The sequence below is a fragment of the Rosa chinensis genome, chromosome 1 (genome assembly GCF_002994745.2).
Source record: "Rosa chinensis cultivar Old Blush chromosome 1, RchiOBHm-V2, whole genome shotgun sequence".
In the NCBI taxonomy this organism is placed as follows: domain Eukaryota; kingdom Viridiplantae; phylum Streptophyta; class Magnoliopsida; order Rosales; family Rosaceae; genus Rosa; species Rosa chinensis.
In genome coordinates, this window is record NC_037088.1 from 57486063 (window position 1) to 57502971 (window position 16909).

General features: G+C 39.2%; 3 protein-coding genes across 4 annotated transcripts; 1 reads left to right on the forward strand and 2 right to left on the reverse strand.

Annotated features, from left to right (window-relative positions):
- The first annotated feature begins 1390 nt into the window (after nt 1-1390).
- LOC112170578 (early nodulin-20-like) lies at nt 1391-1906 on the forward strand. Its single transcript, XM_024307915.1, has one exon. The coding sequence runs from the start codon at nt 1391-1393 to the stop codon at nt 1904-1906; it is 516 nt and encodes a 171-aa protein (XP_024163683.1).
- Nucleotides 1907-2328: 422 nt separating this feature from the next.
- LOC121051098 (PLASMODESMATA CALLOSE-BINDING PROTEIN 1-like) lies at nt 2329-3711 on the reverse strand. Its single transcript, XM_040513070.1, has 4 exons — nt 3585-3711; nt 3247-3493; nt 2816-3169; nt 2329-2582 (listed from the first exon to the last, which is right to left on the reverse strand). The coding sequence occupies exons 1-4, from the start codon at nt 3660-3662 to the stop codon at nt 2554-2556; spliced, it is 708 nt and encodes a 235-aa protein (XP_040369004.1). The 5' UTR covers nt 3663-3711; the 3' UTR covers nt 2329-2553.
- Nucleotides 3712-9593: 5882 nt separating this feature from the next.
- Nucleotides 9594-14634, reverse strand: LOC112182374 (glucan endo-1,3-beta-glucosidase). 2 transcript variants are annotated; one of them, XM_024320862.2, is made up of 6 exons: nt 13503-14629; nt 13334-13384; nt 10550-10837; nt 10415-10440; nt 9920-10232; nt 9594-9809 (listed from the first exon to the last, which is right to left on the reverse strand). In XM_024320862.2, the coding sequence occupies exons 1-6, from the start codon at nt 14515-14517 to the stop codon at nt 9781-9783; spliced, it is 1722 nt and encodes a 573-aa protein (XP_024176630.1). In that variant the 5' UTR covers nt 14518-14629; the 3' UTR covers nt 9594-9780. The 2 variants fall into 2 exon arrangements, with proteins under 2 accessions (XP_024176630.1, XP_040370603.1); XM_040514669.1 differs by lacking the exons at nt 9594-9809; nt 9920-10232; nt 10415-10440; nt 10550-10837 and adding an exon at nt 12763-13000 and having other exon boundaries at nt 13085-13427; nt 13510-14634.
- Nucleotides 14635-16909: the final 2275 nt, after the last annotated feature.

Below are 16909 nucleotides of genomic sequence, written 5' to 3' on the forward strand. Positions count from 1 at the left end.
GTTTTCAAACGCACTAGCTGCTCATCTAATGATCTAACGGTTCATGAAAGGATGTAGACTGAGTTGATGATTGTTAATACATGATGTTACAAGTGTTTTGAAAATATCTTAATGTGATTGTATCATGGTGTAGAAACGACTCCTGGTTATTTTTCATAAAATAAAAAAACACATAGTTTGGTGTTCATGAGTAGACCGAAACACTTTCTCAAAACCAAGGGAAGATAACCAAGACCGTGAAACACACTTGAAAGTACCATTAGTATTGTACGTTAAAACTTAAAAATGGATTGAAATTCTCAACATGAATCATGAGCACATATTATGTGTTAAAAAAAAAAAATCATGAACATATATACCAAGAAGGCTTTGCAAACAAACAAAATTTGCATATGAGATATCAAAACGGGAGGACACCCCTACTCGGAAGTTACCCTTATACTAGTATATTTTGAATATAAGATTCTAATTTTGAATTGAGCACGAAGAATTTTGATTTGCGTTAAAATTAAATCTTTATTGATTAATTAGTTGCCTTGTTAAATTAGTGCATGAAAGACTTCATAAGAAATCACAAACCTCTGGAGTTGAAAGAAATTAATGGCAACTGACTTCTGCATCGTTATTGATTTTGGAATTTCATTTTTGCTCATTGCCCTGACACATGAAACACCACGCTTCTCCTCAAAACCAAACAGAGCCCTATATGGGAGAGGTGGTGCAAGAACATATTTGGGCTGGTAGAGGTGGTTCAGGGACATACTTGGGCTGGTACCTCTAGGGTATCTTTAATATGCTCGGGCCTGGTTTCAACCATGGGCCCATACTGGGCTGATTCTTTTCAAATTTTCATTTTCTTTTTCAGCCCTCTTACTCTCTTTGTTTTAGGCTACGCAATTGCTTTCAATAAGTTCACACCCATGCATACAGGGATAGGAACACCAATTCATGTAGAGTGTGCCAACAATTTCTACAATTTAAAGTATTGCACATTTTCTTTATCCTTCTAAGAAAGTAAGAAAGCAATTTTTATTTCAGACGAAAAAAAAAGGAGCAGCAGTTTTTACCTCGGAAGTCCCCGGAATAAAGAGGGATTTCCTAAACTGAACCAAAATTGGAAACCGACCCAGTGAGGAGAGTGAGTTTACATTTCTTGTGCTAGCGGGTTTCTACTTTCCCTTCCCTATATAATCCCTAGCCCACAATTTACCATCTCCACCACAACAATCATTCTTCTTTCTGAGACGCTTCTGTTAAGCCAATTTCTTTCCTCTCTTGAGAAAAGAAAGAAAGAAGACCCCTCTATAAGTACCTCCACTCCCTTCATCTTCTGCAAAGTTAACTTTGATCACAGAAAACGTTTTCAAGTTTACATTTTCTGTGATCTAAGATGGTTCTTCAAGTTCTCAGTCCACAAGATTGCCTCAGAAACCCTCTCACCTCACGACAGGTTCCACTCCCTCCTTTGATAAAATATCCACCTAAACCTAACCCTAGCCCTAACCCTAAACCTAACCATAAGCCTAACCCTAACCAGACTATCCGTGCCCAGCCCGACCGTCAAAAGAAGCGGAAGCCAAGCCGGTCAAACAACACCAACTCTCTGCCGGCAAGATCAGATTTCCAGAAAATTCATGTGGCCAATGACCAGCTGAGTGGTCAGGTCAAAATCTTGAAGCGCGGTGAGGGACTGACCAAACCTGCAGCTCCGCATCAGCCATCACCGGCTCCTAAAAAGAAACGCCCATCTCAGAAAGTTCAAGAACTCAGGTTCTACGCGGGGTCGTGCACCTCTAGCGCCTCCCCGCCTCCAAGTTCGCTTCCTCTGCCATCGTTTCTTGCTAAGAAGAGAGTGGTTTCAAACACCGGGGAAGTGCAAGGAGTTGCTAAAGCTTCTACGGCTTAATCTGTCCTGGGATCTAGTGTGTCGGCTTTCTATATACACATATGTATGTGGAGTTCCTTGTTTATTTGATGTAGATGATCGATGATCGATATTGTAATAGAGTGATATTCAACAAGAATTATATATAAAGTGCTATTAATTGTCAGACATACGATTTGCACTCCAGAGTCCTTTAACTACCGTCACTCAACAAGCTCGCAGTGATGAGACTAGTTGATATGTATCTTTATATTTCATTATTGATCTTTGTAATCTATAGTTACCTCACATGCTCTAGAGAAGACTTGGATTCTATTAGATGAGCACAGTGTTATCTATCCAGTACTCTACGATTAATGAAAACACAAACATTCAGTTCTCATTCTCTTCATGCCAATCCAATACCATAAGAATTACAATCAACAGAGTATATGAACCGTGGCTTCGAAAACGGGAGACCACTAGGGTCATTTTCCCTCTATCTGTCTTTATTAAGTTTATTTCAAACAACTACGTAGAACAGGCTAGGAAAGTGCTCACACTGACTCTAGATCGGTATATAGCTCTATCTTTTGTTTCTTTCCGACGTACCATAATTTAAAAGAACATGTACAAAAGAAGCTAGTAAATGCACAACATGATTTCTTTGCCTTTTTCCTCATCCACTCTTATCGAAGATAGCGACACTGACCGTGACCTGAAAAACAAAACCAAAAAAAAGAAAGAAACTTGAATTTAGTAAATCGAAACTTCTATTTTCTTTCTCCTCCTCAGTGGTATATGGGACTTTGCCATAATTGTTCTTGATCTCTCTAGCGCAGACATTAACGAATGATGTAGTAATCAAGGTACGTATCACATTAAACCCGGCCATTTTAGCAACCAGAGAGAAAAAGGAAATTAAGAAAGAGAGTGGGCATTTTAGCGTACTTGGGTCGACAGTGGTGATGAGTCCAGTTCCAGAGAAATCACAGTTGTAGTCGTTACGACCCTTTGTCTGATAGTAAGAATTCATAGCAAAGGATGCCCGGGACCTGACAGATTCGTCATAGCAAGCACCACCTGGTTGTATGGCTTGGCATTCTATCATGCCGCACAACCAGTCTAAGTTTTTCTGCAAAGCTTGAATATCAGCATGGGGTTTTGCTATGCACCACTTGAGGCCTGGACCATTGTCTCCTCCTGGTGAAGGTTTCGGTGTTTTGGGTATAGGTGTGGCAGAACTACCCGGCGTATTAATTGGTACAGCTTTACTTCCACTACTAAACTGGCACGAGCCTTTGCCTGAAAAATAAGAAACCAGAACTTAGTCCTACAGAAATTATCAAAAATATATAGAGATTGTGAACCTGTTGACGCACTTGGGTCAAAGTTTGTGACTTGTCCGGAACCAGAGAAATCGCAGGTGCCACCTAGTGAGTGGTAAAGGTTGTAGTACGCATTCATTGCGAAGGATGCCCGGGTTTTGAGATCGTTGGTAAAACAAGCACCACCTGGTTGTATAGGCTGACAATTTACGCTGGCCTGGTTACAAGCGTAGTCTATGTTTGCTGACAAACTTTGGTCGCTAGTTCCTCCTCTTGCAACACAAAATAATATGGGGCCGACCTAAGTTATACAAATTAAAAGGTTAGTATAAATAAGAAGATTGATTCCATTATTTTTCCGGGGGGGGGGGGGGGGGGGAGACAAAACTAACATTTTGGCTGCCGGCATCGCAAAAAGCGGTGGTGGAGAGTTGGAGGAGGAGAAGTGAGATGATGAGCTTGGTGACCATTGTTTTCCTTTATGCGGGTTGGAAACTCTTGTTTCTATCTCGATTGGATTCATTATCATTGGAGGGGGTGAAGTATTTATAGTGGAGAAGAACGGATTAGAGAGCTCCACTGAAATTGTGAGATTTTGTTGGTGAAATGGAAATGATTACTATTTACAGATGGTTAATATTTAGAGCTAGATTTCTATAGCCGCATACTTAAATATACTTACGAAAACCTTCATCCTTTTATTGGAGGAGTTTGTTTGTTTCTTGCTTCAGAAATCGTAAAAGGTGCTCATACAATTACAGAGAATGAGGTTGTGGCTATATTAGGAAAGGAAATTATGGATGTCAAAAGTTGGTAATGTCCGTTGACAAATGTCAACTCAAAGTTGGATTTGTTTTGCAATATTCATAACAAGCGGTTGCCGGAGGAACATTTGTTGCCACAAAATAAACAATCAATTTGATATCACAAACACATACAAACATGTCGTATACATATCAATGAGCACACACCAGAATACACATTGATATAAGCATGATAAAGTGACTTGGAAAACCAACCTTTCTCAGTTGCTTGGAGAGCCATCTTGAAATGAGAAGAGTGCAGCTGGAAAATGATGGCAGGATTTGAAATGAGGAACTCAACAAAAGCCTTATGTGAAGCACTCAATATGTGAAAAGCTAGATGGTATTACTGCTGTATTTTCAGCGTATATTGAGTGTACACAGGGACTCCTATTTATACAGAGAAGTAGATCACTCTAAGCTCAGTCCCATAAAGGAGTTAGAGTTTCAATCCAACTCTACTGCATATGCATATCTTTTGTTATCTAGATATATAAGATAACAACATTAACCTCTTGTATTTATCTAATCAGAATGCTTAGATAAATATTACCAAGTTTAAATTAAATTGTTTATCTCTTGTTGAATGTCCTACTTTAATACAACAGTTGTTATGCTTAACGAAACTATCTTCAGTCCACTCTAACAACATTTTCACAAAATTTGAGGATGGAGGTATATATACTACCGAGTACCGACCAGATACATCTAATTGATGTAGTAGCATTAGTGTGAGCTCAGTTATTAGACTGAAAGAAAACATTATATACATTGATGAGTTGTGTTCATCTTAGGGCTAATTTTAAAACACGTACTATTAAGAAAAAAAAAACAATTGAATTTTTTTATTTTTTTGAAATAAGGACCAGTGTAACTGCTTCTCAAGCCTTCATTAATGAAACTGCTGAATACAATGGGGGGACGTAAAGCCTAAACCCCGAACAATTAATGACGAACATCCTGAATAATAACAGGAGCCTCTACTAATCTTATGTATTCAAACATGCACCAACTAACAAGGGTTGTCATACCAGACGTATGGGCAATTCCATTTGCTTCGTAACGGTGACATACCGGAAAGATAAAGCTCATACAAAGCCATAAATCAATTAAACTTGCTTTCTCACTATGCTGCTGACCAAATCGAACAACCTCCGGCGACATTTCGTTTCATCCTGCCACTAGGAGGCTGCGTCTATTTGATGATGAATCACCTCCTCTCCAAGACAGACAAGGCACTTTGAGTGCACGCACAAGCATTCAACCAAACTCTCCCTATAATAACTTGATAGGGACTTATTATAAACAAAATTGAAAATAGGAAGAAACTAAACATAAATAAAATAAAACACAAAACTGAAAATTATAGGCAGCCCAATAATGGCCCAAAGATGTGGCCCAAGACCCCCAATCAGCCCAACCAAGCGGATCCCACCGGCCTGAAGCCTCCACACCTGGTGCCGCCAGCCCTGCGTCTCCCCCAAACCACTGTCACCTTGCCAGCAACTGACGACGACGAAAGCCCAAAACTTTAAAGCCCAAAGGACTAGGATAAATCTTAGTTTTGGACGCTTCAATACCAGATCTATGTTCGCAGTCCCATTCATCGTTGCATGCGCATCAAGCCGCCATAAACACCAACAATTACTGGCCAGGAAAGCTTCCACCAACCCATGCCAGAACTCCGGACACCACCACCGGCAATGCCACCCACCATTCTGCAACACAGATAAGATTCGATCTAACTTTGATCCCCAAACAGTCAATCCACCAACCCCTTCCTTGTTTATTTCACCGCCTTTGAACTTGTCGCTCAAACAATGAGCCGCCCCTGAGCACAAGTCTCGTCCGGCCATGCTTGTCACACGCCGCTGAGGCTAGAGGCCACCACAGGCATAGAGGCGCAACCGGATGAGAATGGTTTCTCTCTTAGGGTTTTCCTCTATTCTCTGGAGGCGAAGACCAGACGAAAACTAATTATGAGGTGCAAAAAAAAAAACCATATAAATTGAATCTAACTACTCAAAATAAATACATATAAATTGAGATTAGACGGTACTACTGTTGTATTCATTTTCTATCCAAATTGTATGGATGGGTCCTAGTGTCTAACTGTCTGTCGGGAGTGTATTTCATGCACTGTCAATGCATGAGTACTTGCAATATGAATGGATGTAATTTTTTTGGTATTTAAATATATAAAGAAGTGGATTAGATGAGTGGCTATTATTTTTTTAGAGATTAAAATAACAGTCAGTGCACTTGTACTGTCGGTGTATATAATCCTCTCTGCTGTCTATCATAACCTTTAATTATGTGCTAATAATTGGATGAGTAGGTGTGTTTCTGTGTACCTTAATTGGGGTGGGTTATATTTGTAATTTCGTCTCTTTTTTCCTTTTTCTTTTTTCTTTTTTATTTGCAAATTCAAAAAATGGTGGGTGGTGGATCTTCTCCTTTTATTTTCCCATTTGAGGGACTGAGAAGGAGTGAAATTTTTTGGGTAACATAATATGTTCTACTTTGGTCATCACTATTGTCTACTTTTTAGTCCATACTAATTTCCAAATTCAACTCAATACATATGTAGTTTTGTATGACATTCTATATCTAAGTATGCACATATAAAAAAGTTGAACTAGAAAAATAAAAATAAAAAACATATAACACGAGCATGTTTGTCTCCAATAGAGTAGCTAAATTCAATTTTTAGTTATATATAACTATTTTTGAAACAAAATTCAACTTCAACAAACTAGGTAAGTTAAATTTAACTTTAGCTAAAATGACTAACTATATTTAGCTAGAGAATCCTGCATAACTAAAACAAAAGTTATATTTCTATCTCCTCTGTTTTCCACATGTCAGTTTACGATTTGAAAAATATAGTATACCTCTAGCTACTACTATAAAGTCAGGCCCTCTTTTGGTGTCAAAGGCTTCACCAAGTTTTGAAAGTCCCTATATTACCCATGCATGGTATGCAAAACAGTTCAACTTAAATGAAAAATATAAAGCAGGGATAACCACGTAAAATACAAAAAACAAAAAACAAACAAACAAGAAATTATATGAAATTGTGTGCTTGAAAAACAGAGGAAAAAAAAATAGCCTGCATGCGGTTAGCGCGATTGGAGAGCATGCCATCACCAGAGAAAAGAGTAACCATCAGGGCGCACGATCAAAGACTAGAGGCAACGTCGAAAATGATTGGAGTAGATATGGCTTCATCACTATTCACCCTTCTCTCAGTTTGTAGTTCATGTAAAAGGAGACAACTCACACAAAAAGAGGAGCAGATCGAGCAAACTCAAACCCAGAGAGAGGAAAAGATTAGTATCAAAATCGGTGATTGCAAATTCACATTTCTGATCAAATTTCTCGCCACCGATTCTATTTGGGTTTAATAAATCAAGCTTAATGGCTTCAAAGAGTTTGGAGGTAGTATTAACTTTATCTTTGTTTCTATATTTTCCAATTTTTGATTTCTTACTCTTACATTGAACTATTGTTTTGGAATGTCCTTGAATTTTCTAGGAACTTTACATACTTGGGTAGTTTCTATATATCTTGAAGGAATCGTAAAATTTTGGTTACAGGTATGGTTTGGTGCTACGTACTTGTTAAGTCACAAATTACTTATGCAATTGTGCCCCATAATTATGAAAATTGATTTGTCTTCCATACTATTTTACCCTTTTTAATCTATTTCCTTTTATTTGTAGGAAACCTTGCATTAAGAATAAAATGACTATTTGAGGCTTGAAATGTGGAGATTTGAAGCTAGGGGAAGAAGACACGGAGATTGGAAAAAAATTGCAAATCGACTTTTTCGACGATTTTTCCGGTGACTTTTCCGGCAAGCCGCCACTCATTGAGGGTCTTTTCTCCAGCAAAGGAGGACCATGGTGGTGAGAATCTTCCATCACTTGAAATTCAAATATCTCCCTACACCTTGTCCTTTTATCACCTTGCTAATTTGGGACCATTTGGGGGATAATGGTGTAAAAGCATCTCTTGCACACTTGGGGACCAAAGAGGACACACATAGCTAATCAAAGAGAGGCCAAAGATTAATTATTCAGAATCCTTGACTCCATTCAATCATCTTCATCCTATCCAAGATCCATTTTCTCTCTAGAGAAGACACCACCATTTCCACCACTAAAACCACCATCTCCACCTTTAAAACCTCCATTTCCACCACTACAACCTCCATTTCCTCCACCATTCAACACCACAACTCACCTTAGAGATACCAAATTTCACTTTTCTTACCAATATCAAGAGCTTAGAGCAAGGAGAATGAGCTGACTACCACCACATCATGTTCTTGGAGACTCATCTCCACCACCTCTTCCAGCATCATCAATAGTCACATTTTGCTCCCTATCTCTTTATGTATTTGATGTTTAATAGAATGTTGAAGCTTGTGTATCTAGCTATGTGTGAGTAGTGAACTAGTTGGGGCTAGGGTTGAAAGCCCTAGCCAAACTTGCTTGGATTGATGCTTTTGTTTATAAATTGATGCAAATTCATGTTGTCATTCTCACTTGCTAAGTCAATAGTTGAATGCATTACTTAGACCTAATAAATTTGAGTTATGTGTTTGCCATGACATGAAGTTTTTCCTAGAGATTGATTACCTTTAGGCAAAAAGGGAGCATGAAAGCACACCATGTGTGCATGTGAGGGTAGTGAGCTAAAATCACCTAGAGATAGGATTGGTTTGCTTGCTTGGTTACCTAAACTCTAAGCTTTATGCATTTAGGGGCAAAGGATTGAGACCTATCAGGTAATTGAATTTGTCTCTAGGTAGTTAGCTCTACACTTATCCGGTTAGAGTTAATAAAATGAAAGGGGTTTAAGCCTTAGTAGTCCTATCCGGATGCTAACTACCGTTGGACAATTAGTTTTGCATCATTCATATTCAATTGCTTTAATGCTTGAAAGGGAGGCAAAAGGTGAAACTCAATGCCCTAACTCCCATCCATCTGATAACAACTTGTTTAGTTTAGCTTAGTTTATTTTATTTGCTTTCATTGTTTCAATTTGAATAGAAACCAATCTCAAAATCAAAATCAAATCTCTATACACCATCTTGCACATACTCGATCACCATGAACTTTGGTTCACTTGTGAGCCTTTGTTTGTGATTGTACATTTGCTTATTCTTCTAGTTTTCCTTAGGTTTTCCCTAGCTAGGAAATGATTTACCAATCCTTGTGGGTTCGACATCCTTACTTAATCCCCTATTCTATAACTTGTACCTCTTGCACTTAAGGGTGGCTTTAAAGCTAACAGTACTATTGCTGCAGCAACATTGTTAAATCAATAGCTATATTTCACAACTTTAACTAAATTTAACTAAACAGTATTTTCTATTTTTGGAGATACTCACTTTATCCTTAGAATTAATCTCATGGCAAAAGCGATCATTTACAAGGTAAACTTTTGTTTGAAACGTTTTAGTTTCTCTAATTCCCTCTTGGAAATGAGCTAAATGTCAAATAATATCAACATAGTTGACATGTAGCTACTAGTAGCCATTGACATGTGAACAGGGCAGGAATGTAGGATATAGAGATAGACTATATATGAAACAAATGTACTAAATTCAGAATTTTTTTTTTTGTTGAGAAACTTTTTATTTCAAAGGACTACGTCAAGACAGTGCTTACATTGATGGAGCCCATCTTATGCCATTAACTAAAATATATACAATGTAGAAAAAAGAGAAAAACTATGCTCAACACATTCTCCTAGTTTGCTTCTCCTTCAATTTTCAAGAGCCGTAAACACAACTGCCCCAGCCTGAAAAAGAAAAAAGAAAAAAAAAGGAACGTGGAAGTTATAAAAACTACTGAAGGTAAAATAAACTAGAAATTTTCTCTCCACAACGAAAGGTAAACATCTCAACATACTTGGGTTGATGTTGGTGACTTGAGCGGTTCCAACGAAATCACAGTCGTAATTGTTGCGGCCGTTCTGCTTGTAGTAAAGATCCATGAGGTAGGATGCCCGTGGCCGGATTGCTGGCGCCCAGCATTTACCACCACCCAATACGTCGTCACAATTCACCTTATAGGTGCCGCACAACCAGTTTATGTTTTGCTGCAAAACCTGGTCGGTTGCCTCTTGTTTTGGTACGCACCACCGTCCATTACCTCCGGTAGATGGTTTAGCAGGTGTGCTTGGTTGGGTTGGTGTTGGTCCAGATGGTCCATGGCCACCAGCCTAAATCATAAAATGAAATTTGAAGTCAAACTTGTAGGGTATTTAAGAATTGTGTTTATATAATCTTTAGTCACTTTTCATAATTTGCACCAAAATTCATATAGAAAAACTGGTTGCGACTATATAGTTGCAACAAAACTCAATTCTTTTGTTCAAGTGAATTATTTATGGTGAACCATTACCTGGATATAGTTGCATCCTCCGTGACCTGAACAATGGAAGAACGAAAATAAATAAGTTATCTTAGACACTATAGCTGGGCACTTTTCGGAAAAAAAAGAAAAAAAAAGGGGGGGGGGGGGTACTTATTGACGTACTTGGGTCGCTGATTGTAATGAGTCCGGTTCCAGAGAAATCACAGTTGAAGTCTCTACGACCCTTAAGCTGATAGTAAGAATTCATGGCGTAGGACGCCCGTGCCCTGATATCAGCATCATAGCAAGCACCACCGGGCTGTATCGGGCTGCAGTCCACGCCCTGATTAGCACACACGTAGTTTAAGTTCGCTTGCAAGTCTTGTTGGCTAGCCTGGTGCTTGGCTACGCACCACTTCATGCCTCGGCCTTTGCCTTTGCCTCCTCCTGGAGCAGGTGTAGTTGGTGCACCTGATCCAGCTGCCGGTGGATTCGACGAACCAGATCCTTTCGGACCAAAACTGCACGAGCCTTTACCTAAGAAGAGAAAAAACAAAATAACCCCGGATGTGTTTAGACCTTCACTTGTCCCTTACATTCTGTCAAAATCTCTTACATAAGCAGTCCCGACAAAAGAAACTACAAGAAAATAGAGCAAAAAATTTAAAAATAAGGAGAGTGAACATATTGACGCACTTGGATCAGTGGAGGTGAGTTGTGCCGATTGAGTGAAATCACAAGTACCACCCTGTGAACGGAAGACATTGTAGTAAGTGGTCATAGCGTAGGAGGCCCGAGTGATGAGATCGCTGGTGAAGCAAGAACCGCCTGGTTGAATTGGCGAACAATCTACGCCTTGTTGAGCGCACGCATAGTTTATGTTTGCTTGCAAAGTTTGTTCGCTAACGCCTGGTTTTGCTACGCAAAAGTCGTCGGCATTAATTGTGGAGGCCAGCCGGAGAAGGAGGAGAAGGTAAAAGCCCAGCTTGGTAGGGGCCATTGCTTCCATCATGTGTTTTTTTTCAATTTTTTTTTTTTAATTAAGAGGCTGTCGGGAGGTGAATCCTGTCCTTTATTTTGCAATTGTGAAATTGGCTATATGCGTGGTGAAATATATATCGAAGAAGAAAGAGATAAATCGAATGGAATTGTGACATGTTGTTCGTGGGACTATTTATAGGTTGAACTTGTTCTACTTTCGAGCATTACTAAAACCAGAAGAGGATTTCGATCACCCATAAGCTACTCGATCGATCCTCCTTGTAGAGGTTTGATTGAGTTGACTATTTATGGTGTTTTTCCCTTAAAAGAATAGATCGAAGTTGTTCATACACTAAATTCTAAATTTATTTGTAAAACTATATTTAGAGTCCATTGTTTTCTTTACATGTGATGATATAAAATAAACATATCTAATGGACGAGTAGAGTGTGCATATAATTCACAAGTACGTATGTCACTTGTATCCGAAGATTCTGAATGAAGAACATTCTTCTTGCCTAAAAGAGAAAAGAATGGTTTTTTTCTAGAAGAGGTGTTAACATTTTGCCTCAACCTTTGAGTTAACATTTTCATTCTAGATGTGTTGTAAAATAGTTTGTAGAACCTTATTTTGGAATGAAAATCAAACAACGAAGGTTTTTCTATTTGGTGAAACTTATGACATCAAATTCTTTTTTTTTCTTTAAAAAATAGACAGATGATCGAGGGAAACTCTACAAAAAATCCATCGTTCCAGCTATAACAAAAACAATCACTACTGACGCAATATCACATTTCATATTGATCAATAGAACAACTGAGACTAGAAAGATAAGACATATAAACTGAAAAATTTGAACCCAAACATGGTTTGTTGAACTCATGAACCACTACTCCCTAAACGCTTCATATTAATGTAAAAAGATTAGGGCACCGCCTCAAGTCCTACATCCCGGTTCAATAAATTGCACTTCACTTAGGACAATAGAGCCACTCATGCCCAGAAAGTGTTACACACTTGCACATATGTTAACGAGTTTGAGCAGGGCAATAGAATTTTGGAGGTGGAGCACATTTCAAATGTCGACTTATTTTACAATAAGAAATTCGAACAAAAATAGGCTTTGGTGTTGGTACGGAATTTGACATGATTTGTACTTAGATATCGCTCTCGCAATATCATAAATTAAAATATATCTTGTTTTTTATAGTCTGAGATTTTCTGCATCTGTATAATGAAGCGTTGTTATTGTTTTATGGGAGCCAATCCCATAATTTCTTTTAACCTGTCTTGTGACTCTAATATGACTAATTGACCACTTTGTTTCCGTACTTAATTCATGTTTAAGTTCCTGACAGTAAAATTTCATGATACTGGGCGCGCGCGAGTATGTATGCATGCTCAAGAAATTTACTGTCGAATCATTTGGCTCAATTATTATTCTTAAGGATTACATCAATTAAGACCGTGCTGCTCACAAAACTAGAGCTCATCTTAGTCTCCCTAAATATTTACAACATATACAAACAAGATATACCAAGAAAAAAAATAAAAAACCTCGCACACACACACAACATAGTCGCGCTCAACTTAATCTTCTTCTTTGCTTCCTCTTCATCGATGGACTGGCGTGTATGTACACGGGCCATGGCCTGGGGAAAATAAATAACAAATTAAAACTCTTAATTACTTGATCATGTAGAACTTGGAAAAACAGAGAGAGTATCTTATCGTACTTGGGTTGATGCTGGTGACGAGTCCGGTTTGCGAGAAATCACAACTCAAATTATTGTGGCCGTTTTTCTGATAATAAGCATTCATAGCATAGGATGCCTGGGAGCGGATATCGCTGGAAAAGCAAGCACCTCCTGGTTGTATAGGGCCGCAATCCACACCCGGCTGGCTGCACGCGTAGTCTAAGTTTTGCTGCAAGGCCTGGTTGGTAACACCTGGCTTTGCTATGCACCATACTTTGCCTCCATTACTTGGTTTGCCTGGGGCTGGTGTGGCTGGTTTACCCGGCATTGTTGGTGTGGCTGGTTTACCCGGTTTTGGATTAGGTATTGATCCATCCGCACCCTAAGTGGAACAACAATTTAGTACATTATATTATATATTGCATAAAACCAGACAGAAAACTAAGAAGCATCAAACAGCCAACCTGTTGATTGCGCATAACTCCAGCGTTGTAAACCGGAGTCAAATTAGGGTAGAACAGACCCCAGTTCTTCTCAGCTTGCGGACCAGGTTTTTGGTTCTCATTAAACAAGGCAAAGATATAGGTCTCGAACTTTCGGTTCGGCATCAAAGGTGTGCCCTGACCCGACTCCACGTGCTTGATCAGGTTACCATTATAATCCGCGGCATGTTGCATCGAGCAAACCGGGAATTCACAAGCCGAAGGCCAACCGGTCTCTCCCACAAGTATATTGACATCAGGGAACCCTAGCACCTTTGCCGCCGAGTAAATGGAGTCCATCAAGCCGTCGAACATACTGTTGTATGTTAGCTTTGTGATCGGATCCACCACTGACTGCTTGAACAGTGCATAGTTTTCGTTTTGCGGGGTCCACCCGAAGTAAGGGTACGGATTCACCATGAGAGGGGACTTGGTTTCTCGCAAGAATCGGAGCATGGGTGTCAAAATTTGCGTCAGCTCCGGTCTGAATCGTCCCTGACTTGGGGGCTCAGACGCCAGCATGATGCCTAGAGAGTGTGGCGTTGAAATCTTAATGTCCTTGATTCCCTCAACACTTAGGGCATGGTTGAGGGTTCTCATGGCCGCGACTAGGTTGGACTTTTGGGCATCATCTCCCCAGTGAAGAACCTCGGTGCCAACGCAGATGTAACGTATTCTGGTGGCCGGGTGGAAGGGCTTGATGTTCTGCTGGACCCACCGGCGAGCTGCGCGGGGCTTTGTGAGGGTGGGGATGTCCCCGTTGGGGAGCGTGACTGTCAATGAGATGCCCGAGTTGGCGAAGGCTTTGATGATGTCCGGGTTCATATCGAAGATTTTCACTGCGTCGATGATGGTTTGGGTCTTGAGGAAATTCGCGACTTGAGAAGGTGGCGGGAGGTTGTCTCCGAGCGTGCCATAGTTGACACCGATGGAGTAGGCCGTGGTGGAGAGATGGAAGAGGAGAAGGGTGAGGAGGAACTTTGTCGTCATAGTTCTGTAACTTATATTCTACTTACTAGCTTATTTTCTATGAACTATATAATTTATTGTTATATAATTTTTTGTAAAAATTGTGGGAGGTGAATCCTCTCCTTTGTTACTAATAGTCAATGCGGATGTGAAGTATTTATAGTGGAGAAAGAATGGATAAGGGGTTTTTTCAAAACCAGCAAAGAAAGGATAAGAGGTCAATCATTAATCATTGCTATTCACAGCTAAATTCTGTTCTTCTTTAAGCATAACACTCGATCCTCTTATTACGGGAGTCTGCCGATTTTTTGTTTTAGAACTTGTACGGTCATCGTAATTTCAAAAGTTAGAGGTTGCAAAATGAATGCTCCTTTCATATTTTTAGCTTTTCTTTGTTGCTTTTGGTAACTTCTGATAAAACATTGGAGAAACTACTTCTGCCATATTTATCGAATGTAATTTAGATATTTTATTGGTTAAAATAAATTAAGTTTCAAATGTTGTTCTAAATATGAAAATTTCTTCAAACAGACTAATTAGGTCTACTTGAAGTTAATTTAGAGTTCAGTTATATCATTGAACTAAGTTTTTTTTTTTGAAAAATTAATTAATTAGATGAATGTACGAACATAATTCAACTCTTGGTTTCAAGTAATTATTCTTAAAATGGGGGCAGGAGTGAAACTCGTTGATTCTCTTTTTAAAAAGAAAAAAAAAGTAATTGTTCTTAAAATCATACCGTGACTACTGAAATATGAGGACACACATTTCTTAATTTTTTGTTATTTCTTCTTGTCAGACTTTGCAAAAATTTCTTCTTGGTAAAGAAACTCATGAAGTTGGGTATTTATCTCTCATGAAGTTGTTGGTATTTGTCGGTTGGCAAAAAGTATACGGTACCGTATACATGCAGTATATGAGGCTAATAACACACACACACACAAAGGATATTTGTTTATGGTCATTTTAAGGGATCACTAGTTTGTGGAATTTACTTTTCGATCACATGTCGATATTTTAACACTTTAATTTTTTCAAGTAAACCACCACTGCAAACTTTCAACTATAAATTTGAAGTCGTTTGAAACATTCATAATCATTAATATTCAGAAAAGAATATAAAATATACAAAAAGCCTAAATTTTACTGTCCACTATTTTGCGAAGAAAAAACTTATACCGTAAGCAGGACGGTTTTTTTTTTTTTTTTGGTGAACGTAAGCAGGACGTACGTTGTATTTCTCATAATTACCTCATCACGTGAGTGGCAGGAGACTAATACATGATGTATGAAAGGATAACTATATCACTCGGGGCACTTGCAAAGGAAAGTCGAAAAGGAAAAGCGCAATGAAGAAGGCTGGGCAAAGGCATTGAAGGAAGATCGATCGTGCAGGTTTGAAGTGCTAATTTTCATTTGAAATCTTTTACTTTTTTAATGGAAGAAAATTCATTTCTTATACTTGTCTCCGCAAGTTTAGAAGATATCTAGATCTTTTTTTTTTATTAAAGATGAACTTTATTAATTCAACTGGAAATGCATCCAATGGGGCAATAATTCTCAAGTGAGAACCCCATAACTTAGCATTAAGAGCAAGTGCACCGGTGCTCTTTTGCCCGGGCACCACCTCAGCATTCCATGATTTTGACTGGGCAAGCTCTATTTTTCCCCTCCACCGGCTCTGTTTTGCCTCGGCAACTTTTGCCTTTGTTTGACCAAGGGCAAGAAAAATGTCAAGCAGCTGCCTTTTTCTTTGCCCAGACTTGGCCTGCTGCCACCTCTGCCTGCCACTGATCGTGGCTGACGTCACATGGGCCAGCAAGAGAGAGACACACTGGTGAGAGGCCGTTAAGAGCACGGACCAATTAATGTGAGGAACTGTAAAAATGAACAGTGAATTTGAACAGTGAAACCCACTGGTGAATAGTGAAAAGGTGAACAGTGTTGACCAGCAAGAAAAATAACGTGTGTAAACCTATGTCCAGTGGCAGTGAATAGTAACTTGACCGGTCGAATTCTTGACTTCTCGACTTTGCCTTTTCTTGACTACGGGTGAACTTGCTCTAATGGCTTACATCAATGATTTCATGGAGCCAAGGAGGCCCAACTTTCTTGGCAAAACGTAGCTTGCACCATCTTCAATGCTCTTCTAGCAAGAGTATGAGCGACTCGGTTGTCACGCTTACGTACATGTTTCCAAGTAACTCGTTCAAATTCGGACATCAACTGACGAACGGCGTCCATCACTCCTCCAATGTCGCTTAGATCAAGTTCAGACTTCCCAAGTGCAGCAATTACGTTTGCTGCATCCCCCGCAATCACCAATTGCGTTACACCAAGTTGCTGACAAAACTTCAAACCATGCCAGAGTGCCAAAGTTTCAATTGCCTGGGGTTTGAGCAAGGCAGCCATT